Below are 26,175 nucleotides of genomic sequence, written 5' to 3'. Positions count from 1 at the left end.
TTTAAAATGATTGAAAAGACTTTTAAAGAAAATATTTTTGAATTCCAAAAACACTTAAAGTGCTTTCTCAAAATTTACTTGCATCTTTACTAAAGAATGATTTCAAAAACATTTTTACTAAAAACACTTTCAATCATTTTAAAAGTATATTCAAACGAACTCTTAATCTACTTTCTCTTGTTGATAATATGGTTCCTTAGAAAGGAAAAAAAACACACACACATTTGATAAAAATAAAATCAAAATTGGTAAATCTTTCATCAAAATTCAGAATAAAAAAGTAATAATAAAAACAAAAGTAATTTCTTTCGGGAAAAAAACCCACTCAAATTTATTATTAATTCACAAATCACAACCATATTATTCCGATTTCTCAATCTCTCTCCCTCTCCCTTTCTCTCGCGATCTCTCCGCCTAATATCTGTTTTCGTTTTTGTTTCCAAAATAATTCCAGCTCCACCAATTTTTTGCAATCGAATCGATCGAATCCGATGAGCACAGGCGAGCTTCTCAGCATCGAGCCTCTGGAGCTCAAGTTCCCCTGTCAGTATAACACGCTCTCTTTCTCTTTCGATCTGTTTTTCGTTTCCAGAAATTTGCATGTTGTGGTTTCGTTTCTGTTTTCAATTTGTGTTTTTTTGTTTTTGTTTTCAAATTTCTCCAGTCGAGTTGAAGAAGCAGATCTCCTGTTCGCTCCAGCTCTCGAATAAGACCGATAGCTATGTCGCCTTCAAGGTCAGCCTCTTTTGTTTGTCTGTGTGTATATATGTATGGATATATTGTAATATACACTCTGTTTGGTTGTTGGGAAAATGTAGGAAAAAGGAGAGCACTAAGAATGTGATGATTATATGATTTGCTTTTCTTTTTGGAACCTGAAAAATTACTGTTTCCACTTGGTTGTACTTAAATTTTTGTTATCTTTTAAAATATTTACGTGTTTTTGTAATTCGTACAACATCAAATCTGTAATTCGAATGGGGTTTGAATTTTATCTGTATTTTGATAATGCCAGGAGGCTGGTAGAATTTGAATTTAGTTTGTGAAATTTCTAGTTTTGCTTTGGAGGTTTGATATTTATTTGATTATGTTCAGGTCAAAACTACGAACCCGAAGAAGTATTGTGTTCGTCCGAACACCGGAGTTGTCTTGCCTCGATCCACATGTCATGTTATAGGTGCATACTAATTATTATTTGTTTCTGTGATACATAGATTCATAATATACATTATCGGTTTCTTTAAATATTATTTGTTTGTTGCAATATAGTTACAATGCAAGCCCAAAAAGAGGCTCCTCCGGACATGCAATGTAAGGACAAGTTCCTCCTCCAGAGTGTAAAAACTAACGATGGTGCAACGACAAAGGATGTTACTCCTGAAGTGGTAGTTATATTACAGAATGTTGTTAGTAATTTAGCACTGATGTTTTGTGTACTTATGCCGAGTTTTATTCATTGTGGAATTGGCTCTGTGTAGTTCAATAAAGAGGCGGGACATGTGGTTGAGGAGTGCAAATTGAGAGTGGTATATGTTCCTCCACCTCAACCCCCTTCTCCGGTTCCAGAAGGCTCAGAAGAAGGGTCTTCACCAAGGGTTTCTGCTACAGAGAATGGAAACGTGAACATTTCTGAGTTTTCCAATGTGAGTACTCGAGTTATGAAACCATCTGATAGTCTTTTTGTCTTCAGTCAGCAAAAAGATATTGACTGGCATGCGGTTTGTTGATGATTACAGGCTGCAAAAGCATTTACTGAGCTTGAACCTCAGGAGAGATCTGCAGAGGTACAACATCATGTCTGAGTATATGTGTCTTATACCTTATCCAGTTTCTGAATTTTTCTTATTTGTTGTTCAGAAAGTCTGGTATGATGTTGTTAGGCCAGATGATTGTTACATTAATGTCTGTTTATTTAACTTTTATTATTAATTATGACCAAGACTGTGTTAAAATTTGCTACAAAAATTGAAAGTTGGTTTTAACTAATAAGAATGTCAATAAACTTCATGCGAACTTTTAGTATCTTTGTTTTTTTTTTTTGGCTAATGGGTTTGATGTGGAGTAACACAATTTGTCTAGCCTGATATTTTTTGGTGAACCTCTCTTCTTCTTCTGTTCTGTGCTTTATTATACTAAAATTATATCTTAAGTGCAATCCTTTTACAGTGTGATTCATTTTATATTGTGAATGTTGGTCAAATGTTGGCTCTACACGGAATTTGAGTTCTTTTGTGTGATATAACAGTGCATGTTGTACCAAGGTATTTTCTTTTTCTTTTTATTAGGTTTTGCATTTGTATACTTTCAGAATTTTAGTATGGGATGTGCTCTTTAACGTTTTTTATGTTCTTAATGACTTATAATAATCTATAGAGCCGAGTACCTTAAGTGATGAATAAAAATAACAGGCTTTTGGTTTGTTTTCGTTTACCTTGAAAAAGGCAGTTAAGTGTTCATGGTCTGTTTTTGGTAACTTGGTTTCTTACACATAAGTATATGTATGGTGTTACAAAGAAAACTACGGTTTACATGTTCTGGATTAGGATTAGCCCATCATTTGAGAAAGGACTTGAAATATCATGGTTTTTGTCCCTCGTTCTGTCACCTTCCATGGCTTAGCCTTCCCTGAATTTGAGGCTTGTCCGTAAATTGTGGAATGTTTCCAGATTCCATGTTTTAGTTTATCCTGATTGTTCCTTGGATGGCTAGTGTTTTCTCGCTCATTGACTGCCCTTGAGATCTGGTTGCGGGATCTCAAAGCATCATAAACATATCAGAAATCTTAACTATTTTATGATTTTAATGGGGGTAAAAAAAATCTTACCGTTTCTTGTAAATGAAAGAGTATGTATTTTTTTTTTCATTTAGACAGCTTCTTTTGTGTTTTACCTTCTTCCCAAAGTTTTGCTTCTACCAATATCGCAATCTGTCTACACAGGATATCTCCCTAAGTAGTAGTCTACCACGTAACTAGTGGTGCTTGCAGTGCTGCTTCTTATATACGTTTACTTTTAAAATTGCAGGCAAGATCACTTATTTTGAAATTGACGGAGGAAAAGAATAAAGCAAATCAACAAAGTAACAGGCTTCGTCAAGAGCTGGTGAGGGCTTAGTATGCAACTTTAATGGGATTGTATTTGTTCTTTTCTTTACCCTTTTTCTTTACCTTCTCACCCTTCTGTATGCATATTTATCCTCGAAAACATATGCCATAGTGATTATATAGTTCCAATTTGCAATGGTCATAAATTGGTATATCATAAAGTGGGATGTAATTATGGTTTTACTTCGTTCATCCCGTTGACTGTTCCCAGAAGCTTAAGCTGTTAGGATGTGATCCAATAAGATATATATATTCGTACACTATCCCTCATATGTGTCTCTCTCCACCACTAGAGCCCCCAGTAGATGTTAAAGTATGTTGGTGACCCCTATTCCGAAAAGTTTTGTTGTGTATTCTAACGATATCAATAGAAAATCTAGCAGCTCTATAAATTCACTGTGTCATCCTCACCTTTTCCCTTCCAAATTTATGCAGTACAGAAATTCCTCAATTTAGTTTTTGACAGTTTCTGATATGATTTCTGATATATGTTTTATTTGATAAAATGCGCACCAAGAGTAGATGAATTAACCACTCCCTAATGTGGGTACTAGGTCTTGAATCTTGATAAGAAGTCTGAGGGTAGATTTGTTTATGGGAGTTTTAACGAAAAGCCCATGGTAATGTTCACTTTAACGGAAAACCACATTTTAACACAAAAAAGTTAATCCTGGTACTATTCACTTTACCCTTTATTTTGTCATTATCATTGAAACTCAAAGTTTTCAAGCCCTTTTCATTAGTTTTCCTTTTGTTTATTTTAGTTGAGCTCGTTAATAAGGTTGTTTCCGAAGCAATGTGAAGACAATTGTTATTTCTTTGATTTTTACTCTTCTACCTTTATCATGTTCAGGGTAAAAATGAAAAAGGCTTCACATTGTTTCTTCCACGGATTTCACTGTATCGGATTGTTAACTCTCTTGCTTCCAAAATATTGTTGCGTTTTTACTTGCTAAGTTATTGTGTAGGAACTCTTGAAGCGTCAAGGAAGCAAAAGTCGTGGTGGTGTTTCAATCCTTTTCGTCATTATTATTGGCTTGATCGGATTACTTCTGGGTTATCTCATAAAGAAGTCGTAAGCACTCTGTTAATCTGCTGTCAAATTGTTCCCTTCTCAGTCATTGAAGAATGATGGTGAAAGGGAGAAATTAAGGAGGGGGAGGGTGGCTCATTTTTAGTTAGCGTTGCTAAAGTTTCGAAACTTGTTTAGGTGGGTCTTGATCGATCTTAGGTGCTGGAATTCTAGATTAGCGTGTGGGACTGATCTTCGGAAGGCTTACGTTCTTATTGTAACTTAAAGGGATTATTTCACTTTGTTTCTGTTGTGGTTCGACGTGAGATTTTGGTTAACTGTATCTTTGATGGTTAATAATTTAGGATGAGGTTCCTCTCCGGATCCTCTTTGTGAGGATTCCGGGATCACTTTATGAACGGACATAAAGTGATCTCCGGGATCCTCACAAATAGGATCCAGATGGTATCCTATTCCAATAATTTATACATCTCACTGTGATGTAAAACACATGTTCGGTTGTTTTATACTAGTGGTGTTCAATTTTGTTAGTAGCTATCTATGTTAATTAATCCGGTAGACAATTGGATCTGTAAATAGAATTTAACCATGTTGGTTTTAGGGACGTTATTATCATGGTATAAATAGATGATAAGAACAACATTTTGCTTAAAAATAAGGAATGCGTTATTTTCTTCTCTAAGTTGTTACTAATTTAAGACAAGTACCATCTTTTGGATACAATCTAATTGTTATTGTAGGAACTTTAAAATGCAACCAAGAAAGAGCTCATGCATTCCACGTCGTACGTACGTTCTAAAACAAGTACAAAATTGATGCAATAACATCACCCGTTTCAGCACAATAATAATCCAAAGGAAATGCTTTCGTTCGGTTTTTTTTCATCTTAATTTCATTACTATTTAGTACTTACCATATATTCTTGACATCCACTAATTCTCCTTCCTAACAACTATCTAAACTACTAATGCTATTCGTTTGATAAAAAAGAACTATATATTCTTGCGGTTGTTGCAACCTATTTGTAGTGAAGGAAATAGGAGACGGTGCGGCACAGGGAGAGGGAGGGGGGGGAGGGAGGGAGGGAGGGAGAGAGAAGGGAGGCTTGAAAAAATTTGGGTGATGATATTCCTCATATCTTGTGCTTTGGTTTAAACTAATCATCACAGGTTTTATTTGACCTACAAGTATTACAAAACCCAATAGGAAAGAATCTTGTAGATTACATAGGTTTCCTATATATATCAGATATATATATATATATATATATATCTACTTAATTAGGATTTACACAATCATACACATAATAGGAATATAACTACAACACTCCCTTGAGTATGTAAATACTCAAGTAGTTGGTGCATCAGATCTTCATGCAAATGTAGAAGCGGTTGATAAAGTTGTATCGTCTAGCCGGCATAAGTAGCAAACGTGAGTCTCAAATACGGAATGCATATAGGAGTAGGTCTCATAAAACTTGTCTATGGTAATAATCAGTAACACAAACCCATGAGGAGAAAAGTGAGTTAATGCATTTTTGTCAATATATAACATGTTTGGTACATAAGTTGGACACACACAAGGGTATGACCATCTCAGAGGAAGTGCCTTGTCAAAACTTTGTCAGGCAATAAATACTCGAAGTAAAAATGTTCCTAAGGAAAAAAGAGTACATTAGGTCAAATGACTTCAGGATACTCATCCTAAGTTCAACAAAACTTCCTTTAAGAACTATAAACATTGCAAATCAAATAATTTACGCATACTAATTTTTTGGACCAACTTCTGGAAGGTTGACTTCAGCAAAGACTTCATGAAGAGGTCGACAAAGTTGTCTTGGGATCATATCTGTTTAACTTCGACTCAATATGTTTGGTGTTGTCTCCCTTGATGTATCATTTCTTAATTTGGTTGATACATGCAGTGTTTCCTCTCAAGAAACAATGCGGAATTTTCACAATTTCCTTCATGGATCGTTTTTAGGACATCAACGACAAATTAAAAGTCCGCAATATGGTGAATAGTTCTATCCGAGTCAATCATACCCAAGTATTGGGTTTTCAAGCGGCACTCCACATGTCATAATGCAAGTGGAGAAAATGATATATTTTTTTCGTATCCCTTAATTTACATGAAGTGCTTGCTTGACATTGGGTACTTTGAAATTTGGGTAAATTACACTTTCATACCTCAGGTTTGGGGTTTATTTCAATTCCTTACAACATCTTCAAAACATTTCACTTTCACACCTTAAGTACTATTTTATTTCAAAAGAATATATCCGTTACATTTTCTATCTATTGATCTGTTAAGTGCTGATGTGGCCACCACGTGGCTGCCAAATGTGTGCCCCCATGGCAAAAAACACAATTTTTTTAATTAAAAAAAAAAACCTAAATCTTCTAAATATATTAATTTAAAAAAAAAAACAAAAAAACTGAAGTTAACCTTCCCGTCATCCCCACTTCCCCCAACAAAAATCCCCGTTGTCCCCTCAAAACCAAAAACCCAGAATAATCCCCCCACCCCACCCGCATCCTCCCCCCCCTGCCCGCATCTCCCCCACCCGTGACCCTCCCTTGCTCCGCACCCATCCTCTTCCCTTCTCTACACACCTCCCCCGCTCTCCTCTACACCCCCCAACTCCTTACACGTGACAGACAGGTTTTAGGTTTTTTTTTGAGAAAATCCAAGTTTAAAAAAAAAAAATGAAAAAATTATTATTTTTGCCACGTGACAGACATTTAGCGTGACATATATGTGGCAGCCACATGAGTACTTAACAGATCAATAGATGAAAAATGTAACGGGGGTATTATTTTGAAATAAAATAGTACTTAAGGGATGAAAGAAATGTTTTGAAGATGTTGTAAGAAATTAAAATAGACCCCAAACCTAATGTATAAAAGTGTAATTTACCCTTGAAAATTTCTCGGGGTCATGGCAACTTCGAATAAGAAATCCAATATTTTCTTATTCATTTTTTTGACATATAATAATTTTTTTTGTTTAATTTACATGACATCACAAAACTAGATATTTGAGATTCACTATGTACCACGTCATCAAACAAGCAGAGATATTTTTACAAAAGTTAATGGTAAGACTAATAGTGCACGTCTTGTTAAATTAAAAGATGTAAATTAACACAATTTTAGTTTAGGAACAAATTCTAAACTTGAATGAAAGTTCAGGGACCAGATTCTAAAATTTTAGATAAAATCTTTTGGCTTCTAGAATTTTCACCTTCTATCTAGACATGGTATGGAACCTTCTCCAATCCTCTGTTTTCCCCTCCTCCACGGTTCCCCTGTGATTATCACATCGCATGTGTCTCCTCTATATAAAACCCCTTCACTTCGATCCTTCTTCAAACCCAACAAGTTCAAATCCAAATTTCCATTCACAAACCGATCAAAAACCCCAAATCAAAGCATCGTCAATCTCTTTTCTTGTAGAACAAAAATGGCTGCGTCAATGTCAATCCTTCTCAAAAGGGCCGCAGCACCAGCACCAACCATCCTCTCCAAGCTCTCCAACCCCATCCGTTCTGCCTCTGTATCTCCCCTCGTTTCTCGGTCATTCAACACCAACAGCCAAGTCACCACCTACGATCAGGATGAAAGCTCAGTCCCCGTCGGTCGCGGCACCGCCGACATGTCTCCCTCCCGCCGCCGTGACCTCGGTTCTCCCTTCTTCTCAGGTAGTTGTTATCTGTGTTATCTTTCCTTTCCGCACTTCTAAAACGGTTCCATTTGTTGATCAGATATTTGAAATTCTTAATTGGGTTTGGTTTTCGATCACGTATCTCGATTGGGTTTTGTTTGTCTTGTGAGTTGCACTCGGATTTCTCCAATTGGGTTTTTTCTCGGTCAAAATTCTGAAATTCTGAACTGGGTTTTGTTTCTGGTTTGAATTCCCGGTTGGGCTTTCCTTTTGATCAAACATCTCAACAGGGTTCTGTTTATTTTTGTGAATTGCAGATGTGTTCGATCCGTTTTCTCCGACGAGGAGCTTGAGCCAGGTTCTGAACATGGTGGACCAGTTCATGGAAAACCCATTTCTGGCAGGGCCACGGGGAGGATCGAGAAGGGGATGGGACGTGAAGGAGAACGAGGAGGCTCTGTTTCTACGAATGGACATGCCGGGACTGGACAAGGAAGACGTGAAGATCTCGGTGGAGCAGAACACGATGGTAGTAAAAGGGGAGGGGAAGGACTTGGAGGATGAAGACGGCGGAGCGAGGAGATTCTCGAGCAGACTGGAACTGCCTCCGAATCTGTACAAGATCGATTCGATTAGGGCTGAGATGAAGAATGGAGTTCTGAAGCTGGTGATTCCGAAGGTGAAGGAGGAAGAGAGAAAGGATGTGTTTGAGGTTAAGGTTGAGTAGCGACCGACTGGAGAGAGGGAGTTGGGTTTGGGAGTCTCTGAATTTGATGACTTGGGATCTTTGAGTTAGTTTGATGATGTAAATTAGCATTTTTCGGTTTTGTTTCTAGTCTTTCTATTTTCTTGGATGGTTGGACTTCGGAGCTGAGCTTTTGGATAAATAAAATGAAAAGGGTATTTGCGCTCTTAATGGAAGATTTTGGAAAAAAAAAAAAAAAAAAAAATTATTTTTAACAAAGTCTATTTTTATTTTTAATGTCGATAATATCGTTTATTGAAAAAATATGTACGTAGATATCCGATTGGGCGTCGGTTGTTTCCCGGGGAACTCCGGCTCAAAACTTAAGCCTCCGCCCCTAAACAAAAATCAGAAGGGAAGACCCCAATGTATCCCAGCCATAACCTCCCTGCAAATTTTTGTGGCTTCACAATCTCTCGTTTATGAAGTTGTGTAGGTTTATATGTTGTTCAGAAACATAAAGGATGAGTTATGGTGATTGTTCATCATCCCTGTATATACAAGTGTTGGATTTTTCGTCCTCAACAAGTAGTTAGGATCAACAGGCTTCTTATGGACCAAAAAGTACAACTGCAACTCACAATGTTCATTGACAACAGAATCAATTAAAAGGAGAATCAAGAGACGGAAACAATGGGATAAATTAAAAGTAAGTGATTTTCGCTCCCTCTTTCTCATCATACACTCCTCATTTCATGTAGGCTTTGGGTTAAATAAATTAAAGGAGAATCAAGCGATGGAAACAACGGCAACTGCATAACCCAACCTATACTTGTCTTCTTCTTCTGTCACAACCCTCGGCTTCGCTTCCTCTTTCTTCGTCTTCTTATTTTTCTTAAACTCGTCTTTACCATCACCTCCCTCATCCTCCAAACCCTTAACAGGGTCAAAAATCTTAATCCCTTCAAAGAGACTTATGCCCAGGCTTCAAGTCCATTGCATCAGACTTCGGCCTGGTTTGGTACTGAGGTGATTCTGAAAAAAACTGGTATAAAAAAAAGCTGAAAGCTGTTTATTCTCACAACACAGTAGAAGTAGTTTTTTTTCAAAGCACAGCAATACCAAACCAACCTTTCAATTCCATTACTGCAGTAGGCTCCATCCCTTGGATCACCGGAGCCAAGCCACGGGCAGTCCGGACCTGTTCAAGACGAAACTCAGCATTCCTTTTCCGCGACTGTTGGCGCTTGAGCTGCTCCTCTTTGGCGGCAGCCTCTTCGTCCTGCCGCACCTTCTCTCTGTTATCCAAGTTGTACACATTCTACCGCTTCTGAGGCAGGATATTCAGACCTCCATGACCTCCCATCAATACTTTTAGTTTCACATTGTACCGCTTCTGCATATATTTTGTATTCGCAAAAAAAAAAAAAAAAAAAAAAAAAAAAAAAAAAAAAAAAAAAAAAAAAAAAAAAGGTAAATTACACACAATTACTTAAATTATTGATCATTAACAGTTTCATACTTCGTATTTAAAAAGTTTCAATTTCATACCGTATTTTCGAATTTGTTGCAATGTCATACTTTTCGTCAGTTGTCTGTCAATTCCTCTGTTAAATGTTGACGTGACACATTTTCTATTAACAAATTAATAAAAAATTATTAAAAACTAAAACAAAAAATTATTTAATATTTTTTAAATATTAAAATAATAATTAATTAAAGAAAAGTTATTTGAAAAATAAAAGACCCCAAGTTTGCCTTTTTCCCACCCCCTTCTCCCCTACCTCTTGTAACCCAAAAAGAAAGAAGAAGAAGAAGGGAAAAAAAAAAAAAAAAACCCCAAGTTCATCACCCTAACCCCCCCCCCCCCCCCCCCCCCCCCCCAAAAAAACCCACACCCACAACCCTTGCAACCCAGAAAGAAAGAAAGAAAAAGAAAAAGAAGAAGAAGAAAAAAAATCATCATCTTTCCTGACCCTCCTTTCTCTGCAACCTAGATCCGTCTTCCGTCGATTCCGTGGGTGGAGAAATTGGGCACGAAGAAAATGGGGGGAATGAGTGTGGATTTAAGGAGTGGGGTGTGTAGAGGAGGGAAGATGGTGGGTGCGTGGGGAAGAAAGGGGTGGGATGCAGGGAAGAAAGGGGTGGGATGCAGGGGAAGATGAAGATGGTTTTTTTTTTTTTTTTTTCCTTCTTCTTCTTCTTCTTCTTCTTGGGGGGGGGGGGGGGAAGACGAACTTGGGGTTTTAGTTTTTTTAATAACTTTTCTCTAATTAATTATTATTTTAATATTTAAAAAATATTAAATGATTTTTTTTAGTTTTTAATAATATTTTATTAGTTTTTTTAATAGAAAGTGTGCCACGTCACAAGCCACGTCAATATTTAACAGAGGAATTGACAGACAACTGACGGAAGATATGACATTACAACAAATTCGAAGATACGGTATGACATTGAAACTTTTTAAAGACAAAGTATGAAACTGTTAATAATCCAGTAGTTTAGATAATTATGTGTAATTTACCCAAAACAAATAAGATAAAAGAAATCATATATAAATGGTTGTATAAAATTGGAGTCTTTCAGTTCAAATTAAAGATAGATTAAGCAAAAAGAAGAACGATTACAAGGTAAATGCAGGAAATTTCATACGAAAATAGAAAATCCAAATTGAATACAATTGGGGGTAGCTATAAAATTAGGGTTAGGGAATTGGTGAATTGAGCTGTGAATCGATCCAATAGGAATATGACAAGAAAACATAATACTATACAAAAAGGGAAAGCAGAGACGACAATAACTTACAGTTTCGACCTCAAACAGGAAATCCCAAATCAAGAGCTCCAAAGGCTCTCCACCTTCGTTGTCTGCTCCAGCAGGGTTGGGTTTTGCAGTATTTGAACCTTTTCTTTTAACAGGCAAACTCACCTAAGATCACCAACATGTGAGCAGCACGTGTATATAATTATTGACGTGACAACATTTTACTGTATAAATGTCAATCTCTAAACTATAAATTCTCTTTGTTATTATTTAAATAATCATCTTTTCAAACATCATATCATTTGGAGAGTTTATTTTATTTTATTTTTATTTTTATTTTTGTTGAAATTTAGAGAATGTTCAATCATGTATTGAACAAATTGACGGTTATAAAGAATATCGTCATAATTAATAGTTAATTTGTTTGATTCATACGAATGACAAATTGGTTTCCAATTTAAAAAAAAAAAAAAAAAAAAAACCTTTTAGAGAGGGTCATTAGATGATGATAAAGAGAATGAACAACATAGATTATGACGTTTGTACATGTTTATATGTAAGTCAAGCACTGCCCACAAAGGAGAGGAGAGGGGGGATGGTGTTTGATGGATCGATTGAACTAATAATTGACTTAATAAATTTACAATTAAAGCTCGAGCTTTACACTGGATTCGACTTGTGTTTGGCCCGTTAAAGCTTGGCTCATAAAAGAAACAAGCTAAGCCTATATTCAACTTGAAAAGAAACAACTTATGTTTGACATTGGTATGTTTGCCTTGTAAAGCTCCTCACCAGCTCATATTTTTTTTCCCAAAACAACTTAAATTGAATTCTATTCAAGAAGCTGCTTGGATTCAAAGATCTTGTTTGAGATGTTGGAGAATTATGTTTACTTTTTTTTTTCCTTCCAATTTTATATTGAATTTTTTCAATTTGATTTTGTTTTGGAACACAAGTTAGCAGACGTAACTAGGGTTGGTTTGGTATAGGATACTTAACCGAAATCCTTATCCCGATTCTTAAACCGAAGTTTTGGGAATCCTAATTTCAAGACCGATCCCAAACCAAAATTTCGGAAATCCCGAAATAGTTTCAGCAACAAGCAGATTACTCAATCAGAAAACACATTCATCAAGATTTAAACCCATGGGAATCAGCTGTAATTAATAATTATCAATAATTAAAAGTAATGAACCAGAAATTCTAGCAAAAATAATTCACAATTGTACAAATACAGTAAAATCTGCATTCCAATCAAACATAGGGCATGGAAAATCGAAGTGTGGATGGGAATTTACAGACTTGGACGAGCCAAACTAAATTTCAGGCCTAACTAGTAACTACATCATTATTCAGTCACAATCCAAAACAATACTGCTATGTTTATATTCTAAACAAAATTAGCTTACTGTAACTCAACCATTGAAGCCCACCCATCCCCCTATAATTCGTGCACCCACCTTCCCAAAAACCTGCAGGTCCTGCACTGCACCCACCCTAAACTGGAACTCACCCAACTTGAAACCCTCCCAAAAACCTGCACCCATCCTAATCCGAAACCCACAGTCCTCAAACCCTCACACATTCGACAAAATGCTCAAAAATCAAGTTAATCAACATGAAATTTGACCCTAAACCCTAAAGAACAAAAACCCAGTGAAAATCAGAAACCTTTACCTGGATTTTGGGTCTCGATTCGTGTCGGATTCGCATCTTCCTGCATCTGTGTATGGTCGGATGATCGTCGTTGAAGTGGATGGAGGAACGGCGTTCGAACTAGACGGGCTCGACGGAGGGTGAGTCACTTGTCTGATGTGGAAGAAGGAGAGAGATCAAGAGAAATCGATGAGAGTGAGTAAGGTGAAAGGTGAGGTCGAGAGAAAATGCTGGAGTGAGGGTGAGGACACCGAGGAGTGAGGTCGAGGAGGGGTAGAGAGAGAGTCTGAGAGAGTGGCTTATAGTGAAAGTTTTATTTGGATTCAACAATTGAGATTAAATCTCAACCAAAATGAACGGCTGTTATAATTTCAAATATATATGTAAAATTAAATAATATATATATATATTTTTATTTCAGTTCGGTTCGGGATTACCGACCGAAATGAAAAGTGAGGCCGATTCTCGTACCGAATTTGTGGGATCGGTTTGGTATTAGGTACTGTAATTTTTCGAGATTTTCGGTTTGAGATGTTTTTGGTTCGGTTTGGAATTTTCGGTAATTTTTTTCTAGCCCTAGACGTAACAAAAAAAAAAAAAACTTTTACATGGGGAATTACAGTGGCAAAAAGAAAGATATTCATTGGCTTGTTATCTAGTTCGAATTGGTGAAATTATAGAATCCGTAAAAATTATTTAACGGGCTTGGAAGGAATTACTTTGATAGAAATGAATGTAGAATGGAATTATTTTGAATATTGATTTGTTAGTAAAAGGCCGTCTCCTATATTTGAATTGCCGAAACAAGAACTTTATGTGAGAGTCAAAGCCCCAAAGGGAGATTTGGGAGTTTTTCTCATAGGGATCAATCCTCCCACCAGGTTTTATCAATTTGTAAATTCTTCTACAGTTTAGTTAAAAGAACAAAATTGGCTAATATTATGACAATACTAGGTAGTAAGATATCATTACGAGGGAAGTTGAATCGCAAATTCCGAGTTTGTATACGGAGAGCATATCTAAGTATATTAGTATCTATAATTGATTTCTTCTATGTAATACTAATTGATAGGGCCTCCTTGGTAAGTGCTACAATAAGGACTCTTTCCTTTCCTATTTTGGAGAGAGTCATTTTCTCTCCTTCAGAACTTTTGTGAGAGCTTTCCCGATCTAACTTCCATTCACCTGTCGACCCTAAGTGTGGCCAGGTCGGCGGCAACCTCCTTATCATTTCCTTTCTTTTTTTGTTTTTGTATCCTTTACTATAGTTACAGATTCTCCATCACGTTTGCTTTTGTTTTACCTTGTAGTCCTGAACTCCAATCTCTACCTTGTTTCCACTTCGATCTTCCAATTCATGTCCTCTTTCCCTTTGTTCATGTTTTTGACTTTTGATTTCATCCCACTTCTCCTAATGCTTCCCAATTTGTTCCTCTCTTTGTATCAGTTTCATCGTTCTTCTCATCCTCCCAACGTGCTCTATCCCTCTTTGTTTTCACACTAATCTTGTTATGCAACTATATCTCCTCACCTTGCTTTGATAGGGGTTTGTTGGAAGGTCTGTAGAGCTCATGCTTGAGTGTTTACACCACAACCTTCCACTTGTGTGCCTTTATTGGCACTAATGCCGGTGGTTTTCCCATCGACTTCTTATCAGTTTCTTTTCGTTTGTGATGGAGGATTGTTTGGTGTTGTTGCGAGGATGATGGAGCTTTGTGTTATTTCCTTCACGGGCCTTTGTTTGGTTGAATTTTGGGCTGCAATGTGGTGGTGGATCTTTGATACTATGGTGATGGTTGAGGTGTAAATTACTTAGGTTTTTTGGTTTGTTTGGTGTTTGTGCTAGGCCCAAAGCTGGCTTTGGGCATTGCTTTTTTTATATTTGAGGTCATTTTTCTTAGTTTTGTGCTTAACTTGTATCTGGGCCTCTTTGTTTGTATGTGTCTTTGTTGGTGATGAAGTTTACTTTGACAAAGAAAATTGACGATTATAATGAATATCGTCATAATTAACCGTTAACTTGTTTGATTCACATGGATGACAAAATGGTTTCTAATCGAAAGAAACTTTTTTAGAAAGAGTCATTAGATGATGATAAAGAGAATAAGTAGTTTGGATGATAACATTTTTACATGCAAGGAAGATTACCTCTTTACATGTAAGAAGTCGAGCAGTATCCACAAAAGAGACGAGACAGAGGTGTTTTGGGAGGGGAGGGGGGAGTTATATTAGAGTAAATGTAGAATTATAGAGAATAATCCGAATGATGACTTTGAGGTACGACTTGAATCGTTTCCTTAAAGTGTTATTTGCCCCTACTCGAATGAGTTTGCTAAAGGGTTCTTGGCAAGTCACTTCCAGGATACAACAAAATATGAAATATTCGATTAGCAAAACCAAATTGTATTCCCTTAGAAATAACTAGAAAGAAATTGTATGGATGTGATGGAGAGAAAAGAGAGCAAGGAATGTAGAAACAAATTTATGAAAAAATTGTGTGTGAAACATTATTTCACAATGTATTTATAGGCATTAAAGCACCCGTTCATCGAGTCCTTTCATTTTAGTTGAAGATATACAACCATTCTTAATAGTGTTGATCCAAAAGACATGTCTTTTATTTAGAATTTTTAGAAAATAAATTTGACTAATTAAATCTTTTAATTCTACTCATACAATTTGAGTAAGCATCATGTCTTTTAATCAAAAGTTGCAACCATTCAACAAAATATACAAAGGTTGAATGAAACCCAACCTTTTGTAAAGGGTTGCCGACTGTACACATGCTGCGCACTGCAGCACCATACACATGTTGCACAATGCAACACCAAATCATATACATATATATATATTCTTGAAATATTCAACAATCCTTCCCTATTTTAAGAATATATAAAAATAGTATTACAATAATTCTCTCTTTATAATTAATCACAAGCATACTGATATAATCATGCATATAATAAAGGTGTCTTTCGAATTAAACCTTTAATTAGTGTAAGTAATTCAAAATTATAATGAATGCGATGGTGACCTAAGTTTAAACCACCTATTCTTATGTTAAAACCGGAATCACTACACACATGATTATGTCTTATTTCCTTAAAGAAAGTTTTGAACTAATTAAGCACTATTATGGCTTTGTGCTTCATCCTGGCTTCATGAACATTTACAAGAGAAAACCCAACTCTTGGTAGAAGCGGTGCCACTTCTTATGTTCATGTAGAGGAGGTTCATTCCCATGTCCCTGCTACTATAGGCATAACTACAAATAACCTCATTAAGAGATAAAATTCATCCTCCTAAACGTAGCAGTCTTGCACTGATCATCCTGAAATGAGCTATATATTAATTTCCAATGCTTTCACAACCACTTATCAATAACTTGTTAGTACCCATTAAACTTTTAAACTAGTGATGTTCTAGACAAAGTCGGGTTACCATTATTGGTGGCTAATTTCCCCATTCCACTAGATGTACTAACTACCAAAGCTCTTGAAACTGCTTTCATTAACAAATCCGCCAAGTTATTACTTGATTTAACATAAATAATATTAATAACTCCATCAGTTATTAATTGCTTGACATATTCATGTCTCAAGCTAATATGTCTAGACTTTCCATTGTATACATTATTGTATGCTCTAGACAAAGTAGCTTCACTATCATAGTATAAAGAAATGGATGGCATTGGTTGTGGCCACAACTCTATTTCTAATAACAAATTTCTAATTCATTCCGCTTCTTTACTTGCTGCTGCTAATGCTATAAATTTAGATTCCATAGTTGAATATATGTTTGCTTCTTCGTAGCCCAAGAAATTGCTCCTCCGGCAATTGTAACAATCCACCCTGATGTAGACTTATTATCATTAGCACTTGTTATCCAACTTGCATCTGAATATCCTTCAAGTACTGCTGAAAACTCATAGTAAGTTAAACTCAGGTTAATAATTCTTTTAAGATAACCAAAAATTCTATTTATTGCTTTCCAATTAGCAGTACATGGATGACTAGTGTATCTAGAAAGTTTGCTTACTGCAAATGTGATATCTGGCTTGGTACAATGCATGGCATACATTAAACTTCCGATTACATTAGCATACTCTTGTTGTGCAATGAAACTACCAGAATTATCAAGCAAAGTTTCACTAGGGTCATAAGGGGTATTTGCTTCTTTTATTTGTAGATGCTTAAACTTAAGAAGCAATTTTTCTATATAATGTGACTGACACAAAGCCTAACCCCTACTATGCTTCTTTACTTTAATTCCCAAGATAGTATCTACTTCATTCAAGTCCTTCATCTTCAATTTTGAATTTAGATACTCTTTAGTTTCAGATACACCTTTCATGTTTGTACCAAAAATTATCAAGTTGTCAACATATAAACATATAACAACATCATAATCATTTGTGAATTTAGAGTATATGCATTTATCAGCACTGTTATGTCTAAATCCATATGATAAAATGACAAAATCAAACTTTTCATGCCATTGTTTTGGTGCTTGCTTCAATCCATATAACGACTTTACTAATTTACAAACCTTCTTTTCATTCTCAAGGAGAACAAACCCTTCTGGTTGTTCCATATAGACTTCTTCATCTAAATCACCATTTAAAAAAGTTGTTTTCACATCCATTTGATACACATGCAAATTATATAAGGATGCCAATGCAAACAATATTTTAATTGATGTGAGCCTATCTACTGGTGCATATGTATCGAAATACTCTATTCCTTTTTTCTGCTTAAAACCCTTGGCAACCTGACTTTAAATGTCTGAATAGGCCCGTCTGTATTGTATTTTCTTCTAAATACCCACTTACAAGCTATTGCTTTTGATCCTTAGTGCAAGTCTAGTAAAACCCATGTCTGATTAGATATTAATGTTTCAAATTCATCATCTATAGCCTCTTTCCACAAGGTTACATCTCTTGAAGTCAATGCTTCGCTTAGACTTTTGGGATCATCCTCAACATTCAACAATATGGGTATTTTCTTAAGAACCTTTGTTCTATTTCCTTCGACTAAAAATACAATAAATTGAGATGAAATAAAATCAGAGTCTAGAGTCTTTTCTTTTCTTACTCTATGGCTTTTCCTTGGTTCATTAACAGTTTCAGACTGTTTTCTTTTCTCACCTTGAGAATGACTAGTAGCCAAATTAGAGAAAGGTGTTTGATCATTCTCGTTTCTAGACATTGAGTAGTCGTTATAAATTTTATTTTCTATAAATTAGACATCTCTAGACTCAACTATTGTATTTGTGTCTAAATTAAGCAACCTATATGCCTTTGAATTTTCTGCATATCCTACAAATATGCTTTTAATTCCTCCTGGACCCAACTTGGATCTCTTAGGGTTGAGTGCCTTGTAAAAGGCTACATAGCCCCATACTCTCAAATATGACAAATTTGGTTGTCTTCCTTTCCAAGTTTCATATGGTGACACATGAGTCTTTGTAGATGTAATTCTATTGTGTATATGGCATGTAGTAAACAATGCTTCACCCCATTAATATTTTGGAGTATTAGCATTAATCATCATAGAATCAATCATTTCAGTGAGTGTCCTATTTTTCCTTTCTGCCAAGCCATTTTGTTGTGGTGTATAGGGTGCAGTTCTTTGATGTACAACACCATGCTCTTCACAAAAAATATCAAATTCATGTGAAAAATATTCACCACCTCTATCACTACGAAGACATTTAATTTTCCTTCCCTTTTGGTTTTCAACTTCAGTCTTATAGCGCTTAAAACACTCAAAAGCTTCATCTTTATTAGACAATAAATAAACATAAGTGAACTTAGAACAATCATCTATAAATGTGATACAATATCTTTTTCCTCCTCTTGTTAAAACACCATTAAATTCACATAAGTCAGAATGAATTAAGTCTAATAAATTTTATTTCTTTCGGCAATTGGAAAAGGTTTCTTAGTCATTTTCGCTTGAATACATGTTTCACATTTATCATTATAATCATCATTGCAAGCAATTAAACCAAGTGTGCACATGTATTTTAAAGATCTAAAATTTATATGTGCTAAACTTAAATGCCATAAATGAGAGGAAGATTCAACAATATAAGCAGAAGAATTCACTTTATTATTAATACTTAGTTTGAACATCCCATCACAAGAATACCCCTTCCCAACAAACATCCCATTTTTCAACATTATTAACTTGTCGAACTCTAGAACAGTCTTTATACCGTTCTTACATAATAAATTTGCAGACACAAGATTCTTTCTAATTTCTGGAACATGTAGTACATTAAGCAACGTCAATTTCTTCCAGAAGTAAATTGAAGTTCAATGGTTCCTTTTCCTAGAACTGTGGCGGAATTAGGATTCCCCATTAAAACATCTTGATTGTCCGTTGATGCTTCATATGTCTTGAATTGTGCCTTGTCATTGAGCACATGTATAGTAGCCTTTGAGTCAAGCCACCAATCCGAGGATTTTATTGCCGCTGTGATAGGAGCATATTTATGCACCTTAGTTTAGCTTGTTCTTGTGCATTTATAGTGTTTTTCCTTACTAAAGTAGTCTTTTAAAGCTAGTTTTATGTATTTTCAGGTTTTAAGGGCAAAGTATGCAAAAGGATGCATTTTGGAGCCTTTTGGAGCAAATTAGAGCTTGGAATGGATATCATATGCTTGGAGCCAAGAGGATGGACGAAATTGAAGACTTGAAGATGATGATTCCTACTTGAGCAAGGGTTCCTAGTTGAAGTAGGAAAGTCCCTAATGGAAGATGGTTTCCTAGTTAAATTAGGATTCCTAGTTAAAATGGGTTTCCTAGTTGAATTAGGATTCCTAGTTGAAATGGGTTTCCTAGTTGAATTAGGATTCCTAGTTGAAATGGGTTTCCTAGTTGAATTAGGATTCCTAGAAGAACAAAGTTTCCTACTCAAACAAGGTTTCCTACTTGAAGTAGGAAAGTTAAATCCAAATGGTCTCAAGTGAAGCAACAAAGAAGTTTTCCAAGTCCAAGAAGGAAAAGGAGTCCAAGATGAAGAATGAATGACAAAGACAAGGTTTCCTAATCCTAATAGGCAAAGTTTCCAAGTGCAATGAGGAGTCCTTATCCATTTAGGGCACCTTATCCATTTAGGATACCTTATCCTTGTTCTAGAAACCTTATCCACCCTTGCCGTGAGTTTTCCTTGCATTAGAGGGTTTCTAGAAGCCCTAATCTGCCCTATCCTTTAGTGCCGCACCTATCCCTTCTAGAAAGCTGATTTCCTTTGCCTTGCAAGGCATTCTAGAAGCCTTATCACCTTATCTCCTTACCTGCCGCACCTAGGAAGCATTATCCCTTTTTATTTCTGATTTCTAAGCCTATTTCCTTGTGGATTTGGGTTATTCAAGTCCATATCTGATTACACTAGGGTTTTAAGTGCCTATATATACTCATATTAACCCCTAGATCAGATCACCACCTCTCATACACATTCATTAATTCCAGAAATTCGTCCAACCCTCTCCACACCCTTGCCGCAGCCACCAAACACCTTTCTCCTTAGTTTTAAGCCTTGCCGCACCATCCCCTTTCCCTAAACACTACTACATCCCTCCACGACCATGCATCCATACACCTAAGGCCCTAAAACCTGTCCCTAGATCTTTGCCGCACCAAGGAGGAGGAGGAGGAGAAGGAAACTCGGAAGTTCATGCAATTCGAGTTCGCGTCGCTGGAATTTCTAGGTGTTTCTTTTCCTTTGATTTCAATGTTTAATTTCAATTCTCTTTGTTTTGTGCGTATGAGGAACTAAACCCCCCCCCTTGGCTAGGGGGGGATTCGAAATACATGTTTATGCTTGCGATATGATTTGATTACTTCTAATTGCGTTTCATAAGTTGTGAATTCAATTTACTTATCTATGTGAATTACATTGATTTGTGTGTGTTGGTTGAGAGTGCACACTTAATTATCATGCATAAATTGGATGCTAGGATATAAGGAAATTTCACCTAATCGTTATGGAATTATATTCACAAGTAGTAAAAGTTGATGATCTCAATTGCGTTAAGTAAATTCTTGGCATAAGTTTCATGCAATTCATAGTAACGAGTGCTTCGTCAATGCTTATGGTTTTCAAAGAACTTAATGATTCTTGCTTGTATCTCTATTATGCAATTCATGTAGGGAACTTGTGGGGAATGCTTTGGGTTGTCGTATGCAATCATCCAATTCAATAACGTTAGGAAAATCTGAGGGTTAATTAGTGCAATTCACGGTTAATCTGGGGCGTTGAGAATTCATGGGTTATTGAAAAGCAATTGGAAATCATTTTATATGCAAGTATAACATGTGTGGAGATGAACCCCTTAGCTAGCTTTCCATCCATACAATTCCATCAAATTCGTTTTTACAATCTGTTCTAATTTAAAAAGTTTGTTTTGTTTTTAATTTCGTCCAAAACCAATCCCCCTTTACTTTGTTGAGTCATAGTAGTTAGAAATCACTTTAGTTTGTGTTTTTAAGTGTCTTAGGTCAAGTTAAAACCAATTTTCGTCCAAGTTGTGTCTAGTGCTCAAAACTGCCCAGATTGTGTTTTTAAGGCAGTTTTGAGTGTTTTGGTGCTGTTTTGAGTCTTTTGGTTTGTTTTGGTGTTTTAAAGTTTAGTTTTGCATTCTTTGAGTCTAGTATAGTGTTTTATATTGTGTTTTTACGTTTTTGAGTCAATTCCAAGTGATTAACAATCCCTCCTAATCCCCGGTCCAGAACGATCCCTACTTACATTCTTCACTACAATTGATAAAAAGAGGGTTTAATTTGTGTGCGTATAATTCTCATCCGATTCGTGAACATATCTTGGACTTTGACGACGATTTTGAGCGTGAGTTGAGACGTAAGAGGAAGAACCCGGAACCTAGTGAATCAAGTGCAAGTTCCGAGTCCGTTTCTGAATTTGAAGAAGAAGTGGAAGACATGGCAGCAGACAACCGAACAATCAATGAGCTTTCCGCTTCGGGATTGGCCAATGCCGCACCCCTATGTATTCAATATCCTAGGGCGGCTCCAGATAAGACTGCTGAGTTCGAATTGAAGTCAAGTTTGCTACATCACATTCCGAAGTACCATGGGCTGTCCATGGAGGATCCAAACAAACACTTAAAGGAGTTCGAAGTTGTTTGTTCGAGCATGACCCCGGTGAACGTGGATGAGAGCATCTTGAAGATGAAGGCCTTTCCCTTTTCTCTCCAAGAGAAAGCGAAAGATTGGTTGTACAAATTGGCTCCCGGAACTGTCACATCTTGGGAGAGCATGAAACAAGCATACTTGGAGAAGTTTTTCCCAACGTCTCGAGTCATCCTCCTACGAAAAAGGATAAGTGGAATTCAACAAGATGAAGGTGAATCATTTCCTACTTATTATGAACGTTTTAAATCTCTTGTTGCTTCATGTCCACAGCATCAAATGAAGGAGGAACTACTTCTACAATACTTCTACGAGGGACTTCTACCTATTGAACGTCAAATGCTAGATGCCTCAGCGGGAGGAGCATTGGTGAACAAGATCCCTACGGCTGCAAATATGTTGATTGCTAATCGAGCGTTGAACGCTCAACAATACGAAGGTGTTGGACAAAGGAGCATGCCACGGCAACATCAAGTCAATGAGGTAAGTGCCATAACCGAACTTCAAAATCAAATGGCTAACCTTACTATGTTGCTTTCTCAGGTGTTGGAAGGTCCAAAAGTCAAAACCGTAGCTTCTTGTGGCGTATGCTCTATGCAAGGACACCCTACGGACAAGTGCCCACAATTGATCGAGAATGGAGGGTGGGAGACACTCAATGCCGTGGGAGATGGCAACCAATACCAATCACGTGGTGATCCGTTTTCTAATACTTACAATCCCGGTTGGCGTGATCATTCGAATTTCAAATGGCGAGACCCCCAACAAGGTCAACAACAAAGAGGATTTAGGCAACAACCCCCGGGTTTCTATCAAAAGCCGTTGGCACCACCACAAGCCCAAGCACAACCTGCCCAAAACAATGTAGGTAATTCAAGTAATAATGATAAGATTTTTCAATTACTTACTACTTTGACGCAGGAAGTCCAAACTCAAAACAAAGAGAGGCAAATCCAAGACAAGAGGGTGGACAACTTGGAGAAGCAAGTGGGACAAATTGCCGAGTTCATGGGACAATTTCGTGAGCAAGGAAGGTTGCCTAGCTCAACGGTGGTCAATCCGAAAGGTGGATTCGAATCTGCAAAAGCTATGCATTTGCGAAGTGGAAAGCAAGTCGGATCTGACCTCAACCCATCCAAATCACGTTCCAACAAGGAGGACGAGTTGAGAATTGAAGAGGAGGAGCAAAGGCCATTCACGGCCAAGGTGGAACCAAATGTGCCGCAAGTTCCAAGTGATCCCAAGTCGTCCAATTCATCCAATAAAGGTAAAAACGTGTCAAGTTCGGTTCCTACTAATGATTTTCCTGCGAATGTGCCTTTTCCTAGCAGGTTTAAGCAAACAAAAAAAGAGGAAGCGGAAAAGGACATTCTCGAGACGTTTCGCAAAGTTCAAGTCAATATCCCTCTTTTGGATGCAATCAAGCAAGTCCCGAGGTATGCCAAGTTCTTGAAGGAACTTTGCACTAATAGGAGGAGGATTTCGACCAAGGAGGTTGTAAAAGTGGGTGAAAACGTCTCAGCCATCTTGCAACGCAAACTGCCCCCTAAATGCAAAGATCCGGGTAGTTTCACAATTCCGTGTGTTATTGGTAATTCTAGGTTTGAATCTGCCATGTTAGACTTAGGTGCATCCATAAATGTCATGCCATATTCAATTTATGCATCTATGAATCTAGGAGCATTGAAAAACGATGGTGTTATTATACAATTGGCCGATCGTTCTAATGTTTATCCCAAGGGAGTCCTTGAGGATGTTTTAGTGCAGGTCAATCATCTCATCTTTCCTGCAGATTTTTATGTCTTAGAAATGGAGGATTCGAGTCATGCTTCATCATTGCCAATATTGCTAGGCCGTCCGTTCATGAAAACAGCCCAAACAAAGATTGATGTGGCCAAGGGAGCACTAACAATGGAGTTTGGTGGTGATATAATTAAATTCAATGTTTATGACTCTATTAAGAATCCTAACGATAGTCATTCTTGTTTTGTCATAGATGTGCATAAAGACATAGGGCCGAAAGGATCCACACTTATCACGAAGGATGTATCAAGAACCACCATTGGAGAAGAACTTGGAGTGATTGCCCTACAACCACCCAATATGGCCGAAAGTAGCCATGGTGACATTGTTGATAGGGCTGCCGATTTTGAGCCTTCACCACAATATGTTTGTAAGTCTTCAATCCCAATTTCAATTCCCATTTCAATTAATAGGTTGTTACCTTCTTTGGTGCAGGTTCCAAATCGATTTCAAGGTGGTGGGAGCGTCTACATGAACTATAGGAACCAAAATACCACCATTAGGGAGGATCACTATTCCCTCCCATTCATAGAGCCATATTACGAAAGTGTTGAAGGGCAAGTTGTGGAGGACATCCCACTCCATGCCGTGGGCTCCAAGAGAGGATAAGAAGAATGTTCGTCCGGCTGTACGACGTTAAAGCAAGCGCTACTTGGGAGGCAACCCATGCATTCAACAAAGGAAGACCGAGAAAGCACTCCAATTCCAGATTTGCGTTCCTAAACTCTTCTCTTTGTTGTTGATTTTGTTTCTGCCATGTTAGGTTGTTAGATGTTGTTTTGTTTGTTTGTTTGTTATTTGTGTGAGTTTATGCTTGAAACATTGAGGACAATGTTTGATTTAAGTGTTGGGGGGGGGGGGTAACCAAAGTGTTTTGATGCAAATTCGTAGGGTTTTGTCACCCATAATTTCAAATGTTGTTTCTTGCTGTTTTTAGGTGTTTTTAGGCTGTTTTGGTGTGTTTTAGTATTTGTTGTTCTAAAAATCCGAAAATCCCAGAAAAAATTGAAAAAAAAATTGTTTTGAAAACCCAAAAAGAGTTGTTTTTAAGTTGTTTGTGTCTTAGGGTACCTTCCAACACAATGATGAGGATTCGGTTTGTAATTGCATGACTGTTAAAGATAATGATTAACATGGATGAAAGTTTGATTTACTCTTTGTTTATGCTTGGTTGTGGTTATAACTTATGACTTCACATGCAAACATAAAAGAAAAAAATCAGTTTTTTTTGTAACATGCTTGAAGGAAGGAACTCAAACTAACGCTACAACCTTGTGAGACTTGAGCCTAAACGTTCATTTGGAGAGTTAAAATCTGTGCATTCTTGTTTTCTAAAGTCGTTGCATGATCTCATTATTCTTTGCTTGGTTACTACTTAGAAGGCGTTTCATCATTTAGTTCCAAACACTAGAACTCATGCCTAATTCATTCAAAGCATGTTATTGATTTGCATAACACATATTCAAGATGAAGTTGTGTAGTGACCACCATAGCCAAATTGCCATATTTCCCTATTTCATTTGTTTTGTAGGATTTAACCCCGTTGAGCCTTGTGTAGCCTACTTTCTTTGTTAACCCACAATTATCCTCACCTAGCCTAGAGTAGGACCACCCATACCTTTGTTCTTGAAGCATAGTAAAAGCATAACTCAAGATGAATTCCTTTTGATCATTGCATTGCAGAAAACAAGTGTGGGGGAAGGATTCTTGATATATGGGTGTGCCAAAGTCTTGAATGAGGCACGACAAAGAAAAGAAAAGAAAAGAAAAAAAAAAAAGAGAAAAGAAAAAAAAAATTTCGTGGAAAATAAGAAGAAAAAAAAAAAAAAGAAAAGTTGTGAAAAGAATGAAAAAAGAGTTGAAAAGATGTGAAAAAGTGTTCTCAAGTGTTGTTTGTTGAAGGAAGGGTCCAAAACATTGAATTCGGCCCTAATTGATTGCTTGAACCTTCCCTTTAAATTTAAAAGTTGATTTCGGCATTCTAAGGGGAATTCTAAGTTCAATTTCATTATGTTGCTTACTATTGCTTTAAAGAACGTTTGTTTTCCCTATCCTTTCATTGTTAGCCAACTCCCCAAGCCCCGTTACAACCCTTGACTTTAATCTTGAGTGTTGTGTGTTTCAATTTGTGGAGTTTGAATTTGGTTTGAGTATATGGTGTCACTGGTTCTCGCATCTAAGTAGTAGCGTTCCATTCATGAGATCATATCTAAACATGTTATTAACTCCGGAAATTGCGTTCTTTGTTATACATATATGTGAGCATTCGTTTTCATATTTACATCTATCTTCTCACATATAACTAGTAT

At 36.7% G+C, this 26,175-nt stretch overlaps 2 protein-coding genes and 1 pseudogene across 2 annotated transcripts; 2 read left to right on the top strand and 1 right to left on the bottom strand.

Moving 5' to 3' along the window:
• Window positions 1-214: 214 nt before the first annotated feature.
• On the top strand, window positions 215-4,666 carry LOC137710328 (vesicle-associated protein 1-2). The gene is made up of 8 exons (XM_068449275.2): window positions 215-543; window positions 665-735; window positions 1,096-1,177; window positions 1,270-1,385; window positions 1,479-1,643; window positions 1,737-1,784; window positions 3,024-3,101; window positions 4,072-4,666. Exons 1-8 carry the CDS (start codon window positions 492-494, stop codon window positions 4,180-4,182), a joined length of 723 nt encoding a protein of 240 aa, XP_068305376.2. The 5' UTR covers window positions 215-491; the 3' UTR covers window positions 4,183-4,666.
• Window positions 4,667-7,432: 2,766 nt separating this feature from the next.
• Window positions 7,433-8,718, top strand: LOC137711125 (small heat shock protein, chloroplastic). The gene is made up of 2 exons (XM_068450332.2): window positions 7,433-7,839; window positions 8,120-8,718. The coding sequence occupies exons 1-2, from the start codon at window positions 7,602-7,604 to the stop codon at window positions 8,527-8,529; spliced, it is 648 nt and encodes a 215-aa protein (XP_068306433.2). The 5' UTR covers window positions 7,433-7,601; the 3' UTR covers window positions 8,530-8,718.
• Window positions 8,719-9,079: 361 nt separating this feature from the next.
• LOC148696392 (uncharacterized) lies at window positions 9,080-10,268 on the bottom strand (annotated as a pseudogene).
• Between the last annotated feature and the right edge of the window lie 15,907 nt (window positions 10,269-26,175).

Source organism: Pyrus communis, chromosome 6 (assembly GCF_041283825.1).
Source record: "Pyrus communis isolate YQ-2024b chromosome 6, ASM4128382v1, whole genome shotgun sequence".
Taxonomy (NCBI): Eukaryota; Viridiplantae; Streptophyta; class Magnoliopsida; order Rosales; family Rosaceae; genus Pyrus; species Pyrus communis.
This window is presented reverse-complemented; position numbering and strand designations above follow the sequence as displayed.

Bases quoted from the DNA above. Each gene is read 5' to 3' on its own strand.
- LOC137711125 (XM_068450332.2), top strand. From the start codon at position 7,602: ATGGCTGCGTCAATGTCAATCCTTCTCAAAAGGGCCGCAGCACCAGCA. The intron at 7,840-8,119 runs GTAGTTGTTATC...TGTGAATTGCAG, and splicing joins CGGTTCTCCCTTCTTCTCAG to ATGTGTTCGATCCGTTTTCT.
- LOC137710328 (XM_068449275.2), top strand. From the start codon at position 492: ATGAGCACAGGCGAGCTTCTCAGCATCGAGCCTCTGGAGCTCAAGTTC. The intron at 736-1,095 runs GTCAGCCTCTTT...GATTATGTTCAG, and splicing joins ATAGCTATGTCGCCTTCAAG to GTCAAAACTACGAACCCGAA. The intron at 1,785-3,023 runs GTACAACATCAT...TTAAAATTGCAG, and splicing joins CTCAGGAGAGATCTGCAGAG to GCAAGATCACTTATTTTGAA.